The sequence below is a fragment of the Pristiophorus japonicus genome, chromosome 1 (genome assembly GCF_044704955.1).
Source record: "Pristiophorus japonicus isolate sPriJap1 chromosome 1, sPriJap1.hap1, whole genome shotgun sequence".
Taxonomy (NCBI): Eukaryota; Metazoa; Chordata; class Chondrichthyes; family Pristiophoridae; genus Pristiophorus; species Pristiophorus japonicus.
Genome location: NC_091977.1, coordinates 533,575,569 through 533,591,631, shown reverse-complemented (window position 1 = coordinate 533,591,631; position 16,063 = coordinate 533,575,569). Strand labels below are relative to the sequence as shown.

General features: G+C 45.1%; 1 protein-coding gene and 1 pseudogene across 1 annotated transcript in view; both read left to right on the top strand.

Moving 5' to 3' along the window:
• The window catches only part of mep1ba (meprin A subunit beta a), a 77,489-nt gene that overhangs the window by 51,138 nt on the left and 10,288 nt on the right, over nucleotides 1-16,063 (top strand). The window contains 2 exon segments of the mRNA XM_070888647.1: nucleotides 10,700-11,173; nucleotides 11,715-11,888. Of these exon segments, the coding sequence (XP_070744748.1) occupies nucleotides 10,700-11,173; nucleotides 11,715-11,888 (648 nt within the window).
• Nucleotides 15,399-15,631, top strand: LOC139279159 (U2 spliceosomal RNA; annotated as a pseudogene).

The window sequence follows — 16,063 nt, the reverse complement described above, 5'->3', positions numbered from 1 at the left end:
TAAGTTGGGTGGCAGTGTGAGCTGCAAGGAGGATTCTATGAGGCTGCAGAGCGACTTGGATAGGTTAGGTGAGTGGGCAAATGCATGGCAGATGAAGTATAATGTGGATAAATGTGAGGTTATCCAATTTGGTGGTAAAAACAGAGAGACAGACTATTATCTGAATGGTGACAGATTAGGAAAAGGGCAGGTGCAAAGAGACCTGGGTGTCATGGTACATCAGTCATTGAAGGTTGGCATGCAGGTACAGCAGGCGGTTAAGAAAGCAAATGGCATGTTGGCCTTCATAGCGAGGGGATTTGAGTACAAGGGCAGGGAGGTGTTGCTACAATTGTACAGGGCCTTGGTAAGGCCACACCTGGAGTATTGTGTACAGTTTTGGTCTCCTAACCTGAGGAAGGACATTCTTGCTATTGAGGGAGTGCAGCGAAGGTTCACCAGACTGATTCCCGGGATGGCGGGACTGACCCATCAAGAAAGACTGGATCAACTGGGCTTGTATTCACTGGAGTTCAGAAGAATGAGAGGGGACCTCATAGAAACGTTTAAAGTTCTGACGGGGTTAGACAGGTTAGATGCAGGAAGAATGTTCCCAATGTTGGGGAAGTCCAGAACCAGGGGACACAGTCTAAGGATAAGGGGGAAGCCATTTAGGACCGAGATGAGGAGGAATTTCTTCACCCAGAGAGTGGTGAACCTGTGGAATTCTCTACCACAGAAAGTTGTTGAGGCCAATTCACTAAATATATTCAAAAAGGAGTTAGATGAAGTCCTTACTACTAGGGGAATCAAGGGGTATGGTGAGAAAGCAGGAATGGGGTACTGAAGTTGCATGTTCAGCCATGAACTCATTGAATGGCGGTGCAGGCTCGCAGGGCTGAATGGCCTACTCCTGCACCTATTTTCTATGTTTCTATGTTTCTATATGAGTAAAGATGTCTTGCTACAATTATATCATCATCATAGGCAGTCCCTCAAAACGAAGATGACTTGCGTCCACGCTGAAAAGGGATGAGTCCACAGGTGTTTCAATGAAGGACCTAATATTCCAGATTCCGAATTACATGTTGAAGGGTGGAAGATGCCTGTGCGTGGATTTTTTTAATGTGGGGTGGCCGTTGCACACCAGCCACCACACGGGCTTGACAGAGCTAGGTCTTGGTCCAGTGGCAAGGGTTAAGCAAGACAACTGGAGACCAGCTCTGCTGCATCGACCTAGTGCGCCCACATATCGCAGTGTGCTGCCCCTGGGCACTCGCCTCTCCTGGGCTCCGATCGCATCCCTCTACGATCTCTTGCCGCTCCTTCGGCCCGACCTCGCCGCTCCTGCTGTACCTGCCCGCACTGCAATCAACCGTCGCCCTCCTGTAGCAGCACGCGCTGCTCCCTGCCGTGGTATGCCGCACATTGCTCCCTCTAATGGCCCCGGCCTGCTGATGGTCTTGCACCGATTTCCAGGCCGGGCCGCCACACGCTGCTCCCTATTGCTGCAATTATATAGGACCCTGGTGAGGCCACTCCTGGAGTATTGTGCACAGTTTTATTCTCCTTACCTAAGAAAGAATATACTTGCCTTAGAGGGAGTGCAACTAAGGTTCACCAGACTGATTCCTGGGATGAGAGGGTTGTCCTATGAGGCCTATATTCTCTTGAGGTGATCTAATTCAGATATATACAATTCTTACAGGGTTTGACAGGGTAGATGCAGGGAGGATGTTTCCCTGGGCTGGGGAGTCTAGAACCAGGGGTCACAGTCTCAGAATAAGCGGTCGGCCATTTAGGACTGAGATGAGGAGGGCTTTAAACTAATTAGTGGGGTGGGGAGGAGGATTCAGGTGAGCAAAAATGTAAAAAGTCAAAGAATAAGGAGAAGGCAATAGATCAGGGTAGCACTGGGGGAAATGAAAACCAGAGCATGCCAGGAAGGGACAGAATGTATAAATATAAAGGTGAATCAGAAAGTGGGGTCAAAGCAGGAAAAAATGGTTAAAAAAATCAAATTTAAAAGCTCTTTAGCTGAATGCACGCAGCATTCATAACAAAATAGACCGATACAAATGAATATGATCTGATAGCCATTACAGAGACATGGTTGCAAGGTGACCAAGACTGGGAACTAAATATTCAGGGGTATTTGACAATTCGGAAGGACAGACAGAAAGGAAAAGGAGGTGGGGTAGCACTGTTAATAAAGGATGAGATCAGCGGGTTAGTGAGAAACGATATTGGCTCAGAAGATCAAAATGCTGAATCAGTTTGGGTGGAGAATAATAAGGGGAAAAAGTTGCTGGTGAGCGTAGTCTATAAGTCTCCTAACAATAGCTACACTGTTGGACGGAGATGAAATCAAGAAATAATGGAGGCTTGTAATAAAGGAACGGCAATTATCATGGGCAATTTTAACCTTCATATTGATTGGACAAAGCAAATTGGCCAGGGTAGCCATGAGGAAGAGTTCATAGAGTGTACCCGGGATAGTTTCCTTGAACAGTACGTTGCGGAACCAATCAGAGAGCAGGCTATCTTAGATCTGGTACTGTGTAATGAGACAGGATTAATAAATGATCTTGTAAAGGATCCTCTAGGAATGAGTGGCCATAACATGGTTGAATTTCAAATTCAGTTGGAGGGTGAGAAAGTTGGTTCTCAAACGAGTGTCCTGAACTTAAATAAAGGAGACTACAAAGATATGAGGGCAGAGTTTGCTCAAGTGGACTGGAAAATAGATTAAAGTATCGGACGGTTGATGAGAATTGTCAGACGTTTAAGGAGATATTTCATAACTCGCAACAAAAATATATCCCAATGAGAAGGAAAGAATTTAAGAGAAGGGATAATCATCCATGGCTAACATAGAAAATAGGTGCAGGAGTAGGCCATTCGGCCCTTCGAGCCTGCACCGCCATTCAATGAGTTCATGGCTGAACATGCAACTTCAGTATCCCATTCCTGCTTTCTTGCCATACCCCTTGATCCCCCTAGCAGTAAGGACTACATCTAACTCCTTTTTGAATATATTTAGTGAATTGGCCACAACTACTTCCTGTGGTAGAGAATTCCACAGGTTCACCACTCTCTGGGTGAAGAAGTTTCTCCTTATCTCGGTCCGAAATGGCTTACCCCTTATCCTTAGACTGTGACCCCTGGTTCTGGACTTCCCCAACATTGGGAACATTCTTCCTGCATCTAACCTGTCTAAACCCGTCAGAATTTTAAACGTTTCTATGAGATCCCTTCTCATTCTTCTGAACTCCAGTGAATACAAGCCTAGTTGATCAAAGTGGATAACCTCACATTTATCCACATTATACTTCAACTGCCATGCATTTGCCCACTCACCTAACCTATCCAAGTCACTCTGCAGCCTCATAGCATCCTCCTCGCAGCTCACACTGCCACCCAACTTAGTATCATCCGCAAATTTGGAGATACTACATTTAATCCCCTCGTCTAAATCATTAATGTACAATGTAAACAGCTGGGGTCCCAACACAGAACCTTGCGGTACCCCACTAGTCACTGCCTGCCATTCTGAAAAGTACCAATTTACTCCTACTTTTTGCTTCCTGTCTGCCAACCAGTTCTCAATCCATGTCAGCACACTACCCCCAATCCCATGTGCTTTAACTTTGCACATTAATCTCTTGTGTGGGACCTTGTCGAAGGCCTTCTGAAAGTCCAAATACACCACATCAACTGGTTCTCCCTTGTCCACTCTACTGGAAACATCCTCAAAAAATTCCAGAAGATTTGTCAAGCATGATTTCCCTTTCACAAATCCATGCTGACTTGAACCTATCATGTCACCTCTTTCCAAATGCGCTGCTATGACATCTTAATAATTGATTCCATCATTTTACCCACTACTGATGTCAGGCTGACCGGTCTATAATTCCCTGTTTTCTCTCTCCCTCCTTTTTTAAAAAGTGGGGTTACATTAGCTACCCTCCACTCCATAGGAACTGATCCAGAGTCTATGGAATGTTGGAAAATGACTGTCAATGCATCCGCTATTTCCAAGGCCACCTCCTTAAGTACTCTGGGATGCACTCCATCAGGCCCTGGGGATTTATCGGCCTTCAATCCCATCAATTTCCCTAACACAATTTCCCGACTAATAAGGATTTCCCTCAGTTCCTCCTTCTTACTCGACCCTTTGACCCCTTTTATATCCGGAAGGTTGTTTGTGTTCTCCTTAGTGAATACCAAACCAAAGTACTTGTTCAATTGGTCTGCCATTTCTTTGTTCTCCGTTATGACTTCCCCTGATTCTGACTGCAGGGGACCTACGTTTGTCTTTACTAACCTTTTTCTCTTTACATATCTATAGAAGCTTTTGCAGTCCGTCTTAATGTTCCCTGCAAGCTTCCTCTCGTACTCTATTTTCCCTGCCCTAATCAAGCCCTTAGTCCTCTTCTGCTGAGTTGTAAATTTCTCCCAGTCCCCGGGTTCGCTGCTATTTCTGGCCAATTTTTATGCCACTTCCTTACCTTTAATACTATCCCTGATTTCCCTTGATAGCCACGGTTGAGCCACCTTCCCTTTTTTATTTTTACGCCAGACAGGGATGTACAATTGTTGTAGTTCATCCATGCAGTCGCTAACTGTCTGCCATTGCCCATCCACTGTCAACCCCTTATGTATCATTCGCCAATCTATCCTAGCCAATTCACGCCTCATACCTTCAAAGTTACCCTTCTTTAAGTTCTGGACCATGGTCTCTGAATTAACTGTTTCATTCTCCATCCTAATGTAGAATTCCACCATATTATGGTCACTCTTTCCCAAGGGAAGAGATTGCACAACGAGATTGATAATTAATCCTCTCTCATTACACAACATCCAGTCTAAGATGGCCTCCCCCCTAGTTGGTTCCTCGACATATTGGTCTAGAAAACCATCCCTTATGCACTCCAGGAAATCCTCCTCCACCGTATTGCTTCCAGTTTAGTTAGCCCAATCTATATGCCACTCTATGCTGCTGCACTCCGTGCTCTGCACGAGCTGCCTCTTTTTAAACTGTATCTAGGTCAGATGATTCACTATTGGTCAGTCGTTTACAGAACTGGTTTTTAACTAGCTGCTAATTGCCTCCTACTGGGGAGTTACCTTGTTTTTCTCTGCCTAAACCTGAAAGATTCCCAACTATTTAACTTTTCCCCTTTAAATTAAACTGCTACTTACTGAGAAGCTACTGGAAATTGCCACTAACAATTTACTCCAGCCTCCAAATGGTTTAAAGAGAATAACCCTTAAAATTCACCCACTTACCAAACTCACGAATGTCACTCTATGCTGCTGCACTCTGTGCTCTGCACGAGCTGCCTCTTTTTAAACTAAGGGATGGTATCAAATTGAAAACAAGGACATACAATGTGGCCAAGACTAATGGGAGGTCAGAGGATAGGGAAACTTTTAAAAGCCAGCAAAGGACAACTAAAAAATTGATTAAGAGAGGGAAGATAGATTATGAAAGTAAACTAGCACAAAATATAAAAACATATCGTAAGAATTTCTACAGGTACATAAAAAGGAAAAGAGTGGCTAAAGTAAATGTTGGTCCCGAGAGGATGAAACTGGGGAATAATAGAGGGCAGTAGAAGACACTAAAAACATCCCAATAGTGGATAATCAAGGGGTTATAGGGAGGGAGGAATCACTATCACTAATGAAGTAATACTCGGTAAAATAATGGGACTAAAGGTGGACAAGTCCCCTGGACCTGATTGCTTATATCCTAGGGTCTTAAAAGATAGTGGATGCATTGGTTGTAATCTTCCAAAATTCCCTGGATTCTGAGAAGGCCCCAGCTGATTAGAAAACCACAAATGTTACGCCCCTATTTAAAAAAGGAGGCAGACTTAAAGCAGGAAACTATAGACCAGTTCGCCTAACATTTGTCATTGGGAAAATGCTGGAGTCCATTATTAAGGAAGCAGTAGCGGGATATTTGGAAAATCATAATCCAGTCAAGTAGAGTAAGCATGGTTTTATGAAAGGGAAATCATGTTTGACAAATTTTCTGGAGTTCTTTGAGGATGTAATGAGCAGGGTGGATAAGGGGGAACCAGTGGATGTGATGTATTTGGATTTCCAGAAGGCATTCGATAAGATGCCACATAAAAAGTTACTGCACAAGTTGAAAGTTCACGGGGTTGGGGGTAATATATTAGCATGGATAGAGGATTGGCTAACTAACAGGATACAGAGAGTCGGGATAAATGGGTCAAAGTCCGCTTGGTAAACAGTGACTAGTGGGGTGCCGCAAGGATCGGTGCTGGGTCCTCAACTATTTACAATCTATATTAATGACTTGGATGAAGGGACTGAGTGTAATGTAGCCAAGTTTGCTGATTTTACAAAGATGGGAGTGTTTGCTAGTGCTGTTGGGAAGGGGTTAAACTAATATGGCAGGGAAATGGGAACTTACGCAGGGAGACAAAGAGAAGTAGAATGGGGGCAGAAGCAAAAGATAGAAAGAAAAGTAAAAGTGGAGGGCAGAGAAACCCAAGTCAAAAAGCAAAAAGGGCCACATTAGAGCAAAATCCTAAAGGGGCAAAGGGTGTTAAAAAGACAAGCCTGAAGGCTCTGTGCCTCAATACGAGGAGTATTCGGAATAAGGTGGACGAATTAACTGTGCAGATAGCAGTTAACGGATATGATGTAATTGGCATCACGGAGACATGGCTCCAGGGTGACCAAGGCTGGGAACTCAACATCCAGGAGTATTCAATATTTAGGAAGGATAGACAGAAAGGAAAAGGAGGTGGGGTGGTGTTGCTGGATAAAGAGGAAATTAATGCAATAGTAAGGAAGGATATTAGCTTGGATGATGTGGAATCTGTATGGGTGGAGCTACGGAATACCAAAGGGCAGAAAACGCTAGTGGGAGTTGTGTATAGACCACCAAACAATAGTAGTGAGGATGGGGACAGCATCAAACAAGAAATTAGGGATGCATGCAATAAAGGTACAGCAGTTATTATGGGCGACTTCAATCTACATATTGACTGGGCTAACCAATCTGATAGCAATGCAGTGGAGGAGGATTTCCTGGAGTGTATTACGGATGGTTTTCTAGACCAATATGTCGAGGAACCAATTAGAGGGCTGGCCACCTTAGACTGGGTGATGTGTAATGAGAAAGGACGAATGAACAATCTTGTTGTGGAAGGCCCCTTGGGGAAGAGTGACCATAATATGGTAGAATTCTTTATTAAGATGGAGAGTGATACAGTTAATTCAGAGACTAGGGTCCTGAACTTGGGGAAAGGTAACTTCGATGGTATGAGACGTGAATTGGCTAGAATAGACTGGCGTGTGATACTTAACGGGTTGATGGTGGATAGGCAATGGCAAACATTTAAAGATCACGTGGATCAACTTCAACAATTGTACATCCCTGTCTGGAGTAAAAAGAAAAACGGGAAGGTGGCTCAACCGTGGCTAACAAGGGAAATTAAGGATAGTGTTAAATCCAAGGAAGAGGCATATAAATTGGCCAGCAAAAGCAGCAAACCTGAGGACTGAGATAAGTTTGTAATACAGCCGAGGAGGACAAAGGGCTTAATTAGTTCGGGGAAAATAGAGTATGAGAGGAAGCTTGCTGGGAACATAAAAACTGACTGCAAAAGCTTCTATAGATATGTGAAGAGAAAAAGATTAGTGAAGACAAGAGTAGGTCCCTTGCAGTCAGATTCAGGTGAATTTATAATGGGAACAAAGAAATGGCGGACCAGTTAAACAAATACTTTGGTTCTGTTTTCACGAAGGAATACACAAATAACCGTCCGGAGATACTAGGGAACTGAGGGTCTAGTGAGAAGGAGGAACTGAAGGATCTCCTTAAAGAGTGGGAAATTGTGTTAGGGAAATTGATGGGATTGAAGGCCGATAAATCCCCGGGGCCTGATAGTCTGCATCACAGATGACTTAAGGAAGTGGATATAGAAATAGTGGATGCATTGGTGATCATTTTCCAACAGTCTATCGACTCTGGATCAGTTCCTATGGACTGGAGGGTAGCTAACGTAACCCCACTTTTTAAAAAAGGAGGGAGAGAAAACGGGTAATTATAGACCGGTTAGCCTGACATCAGTAGTGGGGAAAATGTTGGAATCAATTATTAAGGATGAAATAGCAGCGCATTTGGAAAGCAGTGACAGGATCGGTCCAAGTCAGCATGGATTTATGAAAGGGAAATCATACTTGACAAATCATCTGGAATTTTTTTGAGGATGTAACTAGTAGAGTGGACAAGGGAGAACCAGTGGATGTGGTGTATTTGGACTTTCAAAAGGCTTTTGACAAGGTCCCACATAAGAGATTGGTGTGCAAAATCAAAGCACGTGGTATTGGGGGTAATGTACTGGCGTGGATAGATGGTTGGCAGACAGGAAGCAGAGAGTTGGGATAAACGGGTCCTTTTCAGAATGGTAGGCAGTGACTAGTGGGGTGTCGCAGGGCTCAGTGCTGGGAGCCCAGCTATTTACAATATACATTAATGATTTAGATGAAGGAATTGAGTGTAATATCTCCAAGTTTGCAGATGACACTAAACTGGTGGCGGTGTGAGCTGTGAGGAGGACGCTAAAAGGCTGTAGGGTGACTTGGACAGGTTAGGTGAGTGGGCAAATGCATGGCAGATGCAGTATAATGTGGATAAATGTGAGGTTATCCACTTTGGGGGAAAAAACACGAAGGCAGAATATTATCTGAATGGCAGCAGATTAGGAAAAGGGGAGGTGCAACGAGATCTGGGTGTCATGGTTCATCAGTCATTGAAAGTTGGCATGCAGGTACAGCAGGCGATGAAGAAGGCAAATGGTATTTTGGCCTTCATAGCTAGGGGATTCGAGTATAGGAGCAGGGAGGTCTTACTGCAGTTGTACAGGGCCTTGGTGCGGCCTCACCTGGAATATTGTGTTCAGTTTTGGTCTCCTAATCTGAGGAAGGACGTTCTTGCTATTGAGGGAGTGCAGCGAAGGTTCACCAGACTGATTCCCAGGATGGCGGGACTGACATATGAAGAGAGACTGGATCAACTGGGTCTTTATACACTGGAGTTCAGAAGGATGAGAGGGGATCTCATAGAAACTTATAAGATTCTGACAGGACTGGACAGGTTAGATGCGGGAAGAATGTTTCCGATGATGGGGAAGTTCAGAACCAGGGGACATAGTCTAAGGATAAGGGGTAGGCCATTTAGGACTGAGATGAGGAGAAACTTCTTCACTCAGAGAGTTGTTAACCTGTGGAATTCCCTACCACAGAGAGTTGTTGATGCCAGTTCATTGGATATATTCAAGAGGGCGTTAGATATGGTCCTCACAGCTAAAGGGATCAAAGGGCATGGAGCGAAAGCAGGAAAGGGGTACTGAGGGAATGATCAGCCATGATTTTATTGAATGGTGGTGCAGGCTCGAGGGGCCGAATGGCCTACTCCTGCACCTATTTTCTATGTTTCCATTTTTCTATGAAAGAAAATTGTGAGGAGGACACAAAAAATCTGCAATGGGATATAGACAGGCTAAGTAAGTGGGCAAAAATTTGGCAGATGGAGTATAATGTGGAAAAATGTGAGGTTATCCACTTTGGCAGAAAAAAATAGAAAAGCAAATTATAATTTAATGGAGAAAAATTGCAAAGTGCTGCAGTACAGAGGGACCTGGGAGTGCTTGTGCATGAAGCGCAAACATTTATGAAGCATGTACAGCAAGTAATCGGGAAGGCAAATGGAATGCTGACCTTTATTGCAAGGCGGATAGAGAATAAAAGCAACTGTGCCGGGTATTGGTGAGGCCACACCTAGAGTACTTCATACAGTTTTAGTCTCCATATTCAAGGAAGGATATACTTGCATTGAAGGCAGTTCAGAGAAAGTTCACTAGGTCGATTCCGGAGATGGGGTTTGACTTATGAAGATAGGTTGAGTCGGTTGGGCCTATACACATTGGTTTTCAGAAGAATGAGAGATGATCTAATCGAAACATTTAAGATAATGAGGGGGCTCGACAAGGTGGATGCAGAGAGGTTATTTCCACTCATAGGGGAAGCTAGAATTAAGGGACAAAGTCTATGGAATTCTCTGCCCCAGAGAACTGTGGAGGCTGGGTCATTGAATACATTTAAGGCAGAGATAGACAGATTTTTGAGCAATAAGGGAGTAAAGGGTTATGGGGGGCGGGCGGGGAAGTGGAGCTGAGCCCAAGATCAGATCAGCCATGATCTTATTGAACGGTGGAGCAGGCTCGAGGGGCATATGGCCTACTCCTGCTTTTATTTCATATGTTCTTAAGAACTTTTTCACTCTGAGGGCGGTGAAGCTTTGCAGTTCCCTAGCCCAGAGGGCTGTGGAGGCTCAGGGGTTGAAAGTTGGTACCGCCATTTTTGAGGCGTTGTCACTGGCTGAGAGAGATTTTAACGCCAGGTCACTGAGTATATTCAAGGCTGAGATCGATAGATTTTTGGAGTTTGGGGGAATCAAGGGATATCGGGATTGGGTGGGAAAGTGGAATTGAGGTCAATAATCAGCCATGATCTTATTGAATGGCGGAGCAGGCTCGAGGGGCCGTATGGCCGACTCCTGCTCCTATTTCTTTTATGTTCTTATATGTATCTTCTTCAGTAAAATCACGCACCAATTAGAAATGGCTCATTGATTGCCGAAAAATACTTTTAATTTATTTTTTCGCAACAGTCGCAAGTCTGAATTATTGGCAACTTCACCACATCAGCCTGAACGTCTCCAGAAAGTTCCGCGTTGTTTTTGAAGGCGTGAAAGGAGCAGCTGGCTCCACTGGGGGCATTTCTATCGATGATGTTAACCTCTCAGAGACACATTGCCCCACCCACGTGTGGCACATCAGGAACTTTACTCACATTTTAAACACAAGCCCATCGGGGCACAATGGTGTCATCTACAGCCCAAGGTATTATTCCAGCAAAGGATACGCATTTCAAATTAAGGTGTACGTAAATGGCACAAGCAGTCGGCCCTTTTATCTTGGCGTGTTTTTCCACTTGGTCAGTGGAGACAATGATGGCCGTCTTCAATGGCCGTGTCCATGGATACAGGGGACCATGTTGTTGATGGACCAACATCCAGACATCAGACGTCGCATGTCTCACCAAAGAAGTATCACCACAGATCCGAGTGACATCGACTCTCAAGGTCAGTTGATGTCTTTAATCAACCTTTGTGCTTCCATTTCCGATTTTGCTGTCCACATCCAGAACTGTCGTATGAGGAGAGATTGGGCCAACTAGGCCTGTATTCACCAGAGTTTAGAAGAATGAGAGGGGATCTCATTGAAACGTATAAAATTCTGACGGGTTTGGACAGACTGGATGCGGGGAGGATGTTTCCCCCTGGCTGGGAAGTCTAGAACAAGGGGTCACTGTCTCAGGATATGGGGTAGGAAATTTAGGACTGAGATGAGAAGAAATTTCTTCACTCAGAGGGTGGTGAACCTGTGGAATTCTCTACCACAGAAGGCTGTGGAGGCCAAGTCACTGAATATATTTAAGAGGGAGATAGATAGATTTCTAGAAACAAAAGGCATCATGGGGTATGGGGAAAAAGTGAGAATATGGTGTTGAGATAGAGGATCAGCCATGATCATATTGAATGGTGGTACAGGCTCGAAGGGCCGAATGGCCTACTACTGCTCCTATTTTCTATGTTTCTATTGCTGCCTGACTGTGTTTTGCAGGTACCCTCCGCTGGGATAACCCTGCAAAAGTCGGAGTTTTAGTGACGGAACCTGATGGCACCACGTATCATCGGGGGCCAGGAATGGGAGTCAGTACGTTTTTATCCCACGAGAGATTGAAAAGCAGAGAGTTTATCAAGGGAGATGACGCCTATTTTCTTTTAACCGTGGAAGGTATGATTCTGTGTTCTAGACTCGCTGCGTTACATCTTATGGTTCAAGAAACATAAAGTCGGATGATGAGAAAAGGCTATCAAGCCATCTACATCAGAGAGAAAAGTATTGTTTAACTACTACAAAATGTTACCGGTCTCTTTAAAACTGATCATTTTGCTTTACGTAGAATTGCATAGAATTTACAGCATGGAAACAGGCCATTCGGCCCAACAGGTCCATGCCGGTGTTTATGCTCCAAACAAACTTCCTCCCGCCCCTCTTCATCTCACCCTATCAGCATAACCTTCTATTCCTTACTCCCTCATGTACTTATTTAGCTTCCCCTGAAATGCATCTGCGCTATTCGCCTCAACCACTCCTTGTAGCGAGTTCCACATACTGGGTAAAGAAGTTTCTCCTGAATTCTCCATTGGATTTATAATACATAAGAACATAAGAAATAGGAGCAGGAGTTGGCCAAACGGCCCCTCGAGCCTGCTCCGCCATTTAATACGATCATGGCTGGTCCGATCATGGACTCAGCTCCACTTCCCTGCCCGCTCCCCATAACCCCTTATTCCCTAATCAGTTAAGAAACTGTCTATCTCTGTCTTAAATGTATTCAATGTCTCGGCTTCCACAGCTCTCAGGCAGTGAATTCCATAGATTTACAACCCTCTGAGAGAAGAAATTCCTCCTCATCTCAGTTTTAAATGTGCGGCCCCTTATTCTAAGATTATGCCCCCTAGTTCTAGTCTCCCCTATCAGTGGAAACATCCTCTCTGCATCCACCTTGTCGAGCCCCCTCATAATCTTATACGTTTCGATAAGATTGCCTCTCATTCTTCTGAATTCCAAAGAGTAGAGGCACATCCTACTCAACCTTTCCTTATAAGTCAACCCCCTTATCTCTGGAATCAACCTTCTCTGAACTGCCTCCAAAGCAAGTATATCCTTTCTTAAATATGGAAACCAAAACTTTAAACTTTATTCCAGGTTTGGCCTCCCCAATACCTCCCTGCTTTTATACTCCATCACCTTTGCAATAAAGACCAAGATTCCATTGGCCTTCCTCATCACTTGCTGTACCTGCATACTAACCTTTTGTGTTTCATGCACAAGTATCCCCGGGTCCCGCTGTACTGCAGCACTTTGCAATCTTTCTCCATTTAAATAATAACTTGCTCTTCGATTTTTTTTTTCTGCCAAAGTGCATGACCTCACACTTTCCAACATTTTACTCCATCTGCCAAATTTTTGCCCACTCACTTAGTCTGTCTATGTCCTTTTGCAGGTTTTTTGTGACCTCCTCACACATTGCTTTTCCTCCCATCTTTGTATCATCAGCAAACTTGGCTACATTACACTCAGTCCCTTCTTCCAAGTCGTTAATATAGATTGTAAATAGTTGGGGTCCCAGCACTGATCCCTGTGGCACCCCACTAGTTACTGATTGCCAACCAGAGAATGAACCATTTATCCCGACTCTCTGTTTTCTGCTCATTAGCCAATCCTCTATCCATGCTAATATATTACCCCCAACCCCGTGAACTTTTATCTTGTGCAGTAACCTTTTATGTGGCACCTTGTCAAATGCCTCCTGGAAGTCCAAATACACCACATCCACTGGTTCCCCTTTATCCACCCTACCCGTTACATCCTCAAAGAATTCCAGCAAATTTGTTAAACATGACTTCCCCTTCATAAATCCATGCTGACTCTGCCTAACTGAATTATGATTTTCCAAATGTCCTGTTACTGCTTCCTTAATAATGGACTCCCAATATTTTCCCAGCCACAGATGTTAGGCTAACTGGTCTATAGCTTGCTGCTTTTTGTCTGCCTCCTTTTTTAAATAGGGGCATTACATTTGCAGTTTTCCAGTCTGCCGGGACCTCCCCAGAATCCAGGGAATTTTGGTAAATTACAACCAATGCATCCACTATCCCTGCCACTACTTCTCATAAGACCCTAGGATGCAAGCCATCAGGTCCTGGGGATTTATCTGCCTTTAGTCCCATTAACCTACTGAGTCCTACCTCCTTAGTGATTATGATTGTGTTAAGTTCCTCCCCTGCAAAAGCTCCTTGATTGTCCACTGTTGGGATATTTTTAGTGTCCTCTACCGTAAAGACTGATACAAAATATTTGTTCAGAGTTTCTGCCATCTCCATGTTCCCCATTACTAATGCCCCGGTCTCGTCCTCTAAGGGACCAACATTTACTTTAGCCACTCTTTTCCTTTTTATATACCTATCAAAACTCGTGCTAGTTTACTTTCATTGTCGATCTTCCCTTTCTTAATCATTTTTTTTAGTTATTATTTGCTGGCTTTTAAAAGCTTCCCAGTCTTCTGTCCTCCCACTAGTTTAGTCCACTTTGTATGCCCTTGTTTTTGATTGGATACCATTACCATTATATTAATGGCCCTTCGTTTTGGTCTCCCCACAAGTGGAAACATCTTCTCCACATCGACCTTATCAAACCCCTTCATCATAAGGAGCTCTATCATCACCCTCTCAGCCTTCTCTGTTCTAGTGAAAAGACCCCCAGCCTGTTTGATCTTTTGTGATAGCTACAACCTCTCAATTCTGGTGTCATCCTTGTAAATCTTTTCTGCACCTTTATATCCTCTGCCTCTATGTCCTTTTTGTAATATGGAGACCAGAACTGTGCACAGTTCAGTTATAAAGCAAACAAAATATACAGGGGCCGAAACTGGAGAAGTTACCGCCGACTGCCACTGACATGCCTCTGCTCAAACTGCCCAGTGCCACTTTCGACGTGGGCCTGAGGCGGGCGGGCCGACAGCGGACGGCCGATGCGGGTAGGTAGACTCCGGCCCGCCGAGATGCCGGATTGGTGCGGGCGGGAGTCGGCCGTGGACCGCTGCTTTGTCCCCGACGGTGAGAGTCAAGATCCTGTAAAAAAAAGGTCAGTGAAGTTTATTGAAATTATTTTTGAATCCCATGAAGGGTCGTCAGATTTTTTTTAATGTTGGTCTTTTGATGCTTTTTATTTTCAGCGCTTTGACCCTCTGTTGCACCGACTCCATCCTCGGCGGCACTTGGGCGGCAAGCGCCTCTGCCGCCGACAATGAGACCTGCCGCCCGCCGCCGCCCAGATTGGCGACGAACGTCGAAGATTTGCCGCACGCCGACCTTCGAGGGACCTCTGCCAATGAATATCCCGCCCAAAGAACCGTCCGGTACCTCGGCGGCCATCGGCGACACTTTGGGCGGCACTTGGGCGGGCGGGGGCCTTGACCAAATTCAGGCCTATACACCCCTGTTATGTTTATCAATTCCCAGTGAGGTAGATACAAGCACTAACCCTTCGGGTGGAAATTCAGTTTGAGACTAATTAGGGCACTAATAGCGGCGGAGCAGTAAATTTTGCGCCAGGAAATAGTTTGCGTTTTGCAGCCACAAAATTCACCAGCGGGGCCCTGAGTGTGGGGCGGGGTGCTAAGGGAGGCTTTCTACATCTCTCTCGGGGGCTTCCCTGGGGGAACAAAATCGCCAACAAAGCGCTTCTCGGCCTTTTGGCTAAGATCATGCGTAACTGACCTGACCAGCCACCATGACCTCCGGGTGGTTTCTCCCTGGTCAGGAAGGTATATGCTTGCTTTTTTGGAAACAGGAGGTGGGTGGGGTGGCTTGACCCATCCACCTCCACGGAGGTGTGTGGGGTGGCTTGACCCATCCACCTCCATGGCACGAACCTGGTATTGCAGTACTTCCAGGAACGGTGCAGTGGCTCTAGGCCTTTTGGCTAAGAGCATTGGCGCAGAGTGATCCTTGGCATGTGCAAGGTGACCTCTGGCGTTTGTGATTTGACAAAGAATTGGAACGATTGGCTACGAATTTCAAAAAAAAAAGCATTCCCAGTGCCTTTGCTCACTCCACATAAAGTTAAATCACAAAAATAAAAACAAAAAAAACCAATCACACTTACCTCAGGTGGACATTCCTTCCCTCACCGTCGCTGGGACAGCTCGGACCACCCGCTTTCCCAGGCGGTCTCACTAGGGGGCGCTGCTACGGGTCCCGCCGCAAGCAAATTTCAGACCGGTGTTGCAACCAGAGGGCGTTGCACACCGGCTCGTGCTCACAGGCGGTACTGCTGCCCCGCAAAACCGGCACCGAGTGTCTCGACGGGGCGCTGGAAGCTGGCTGTCCACCCGGAAATCA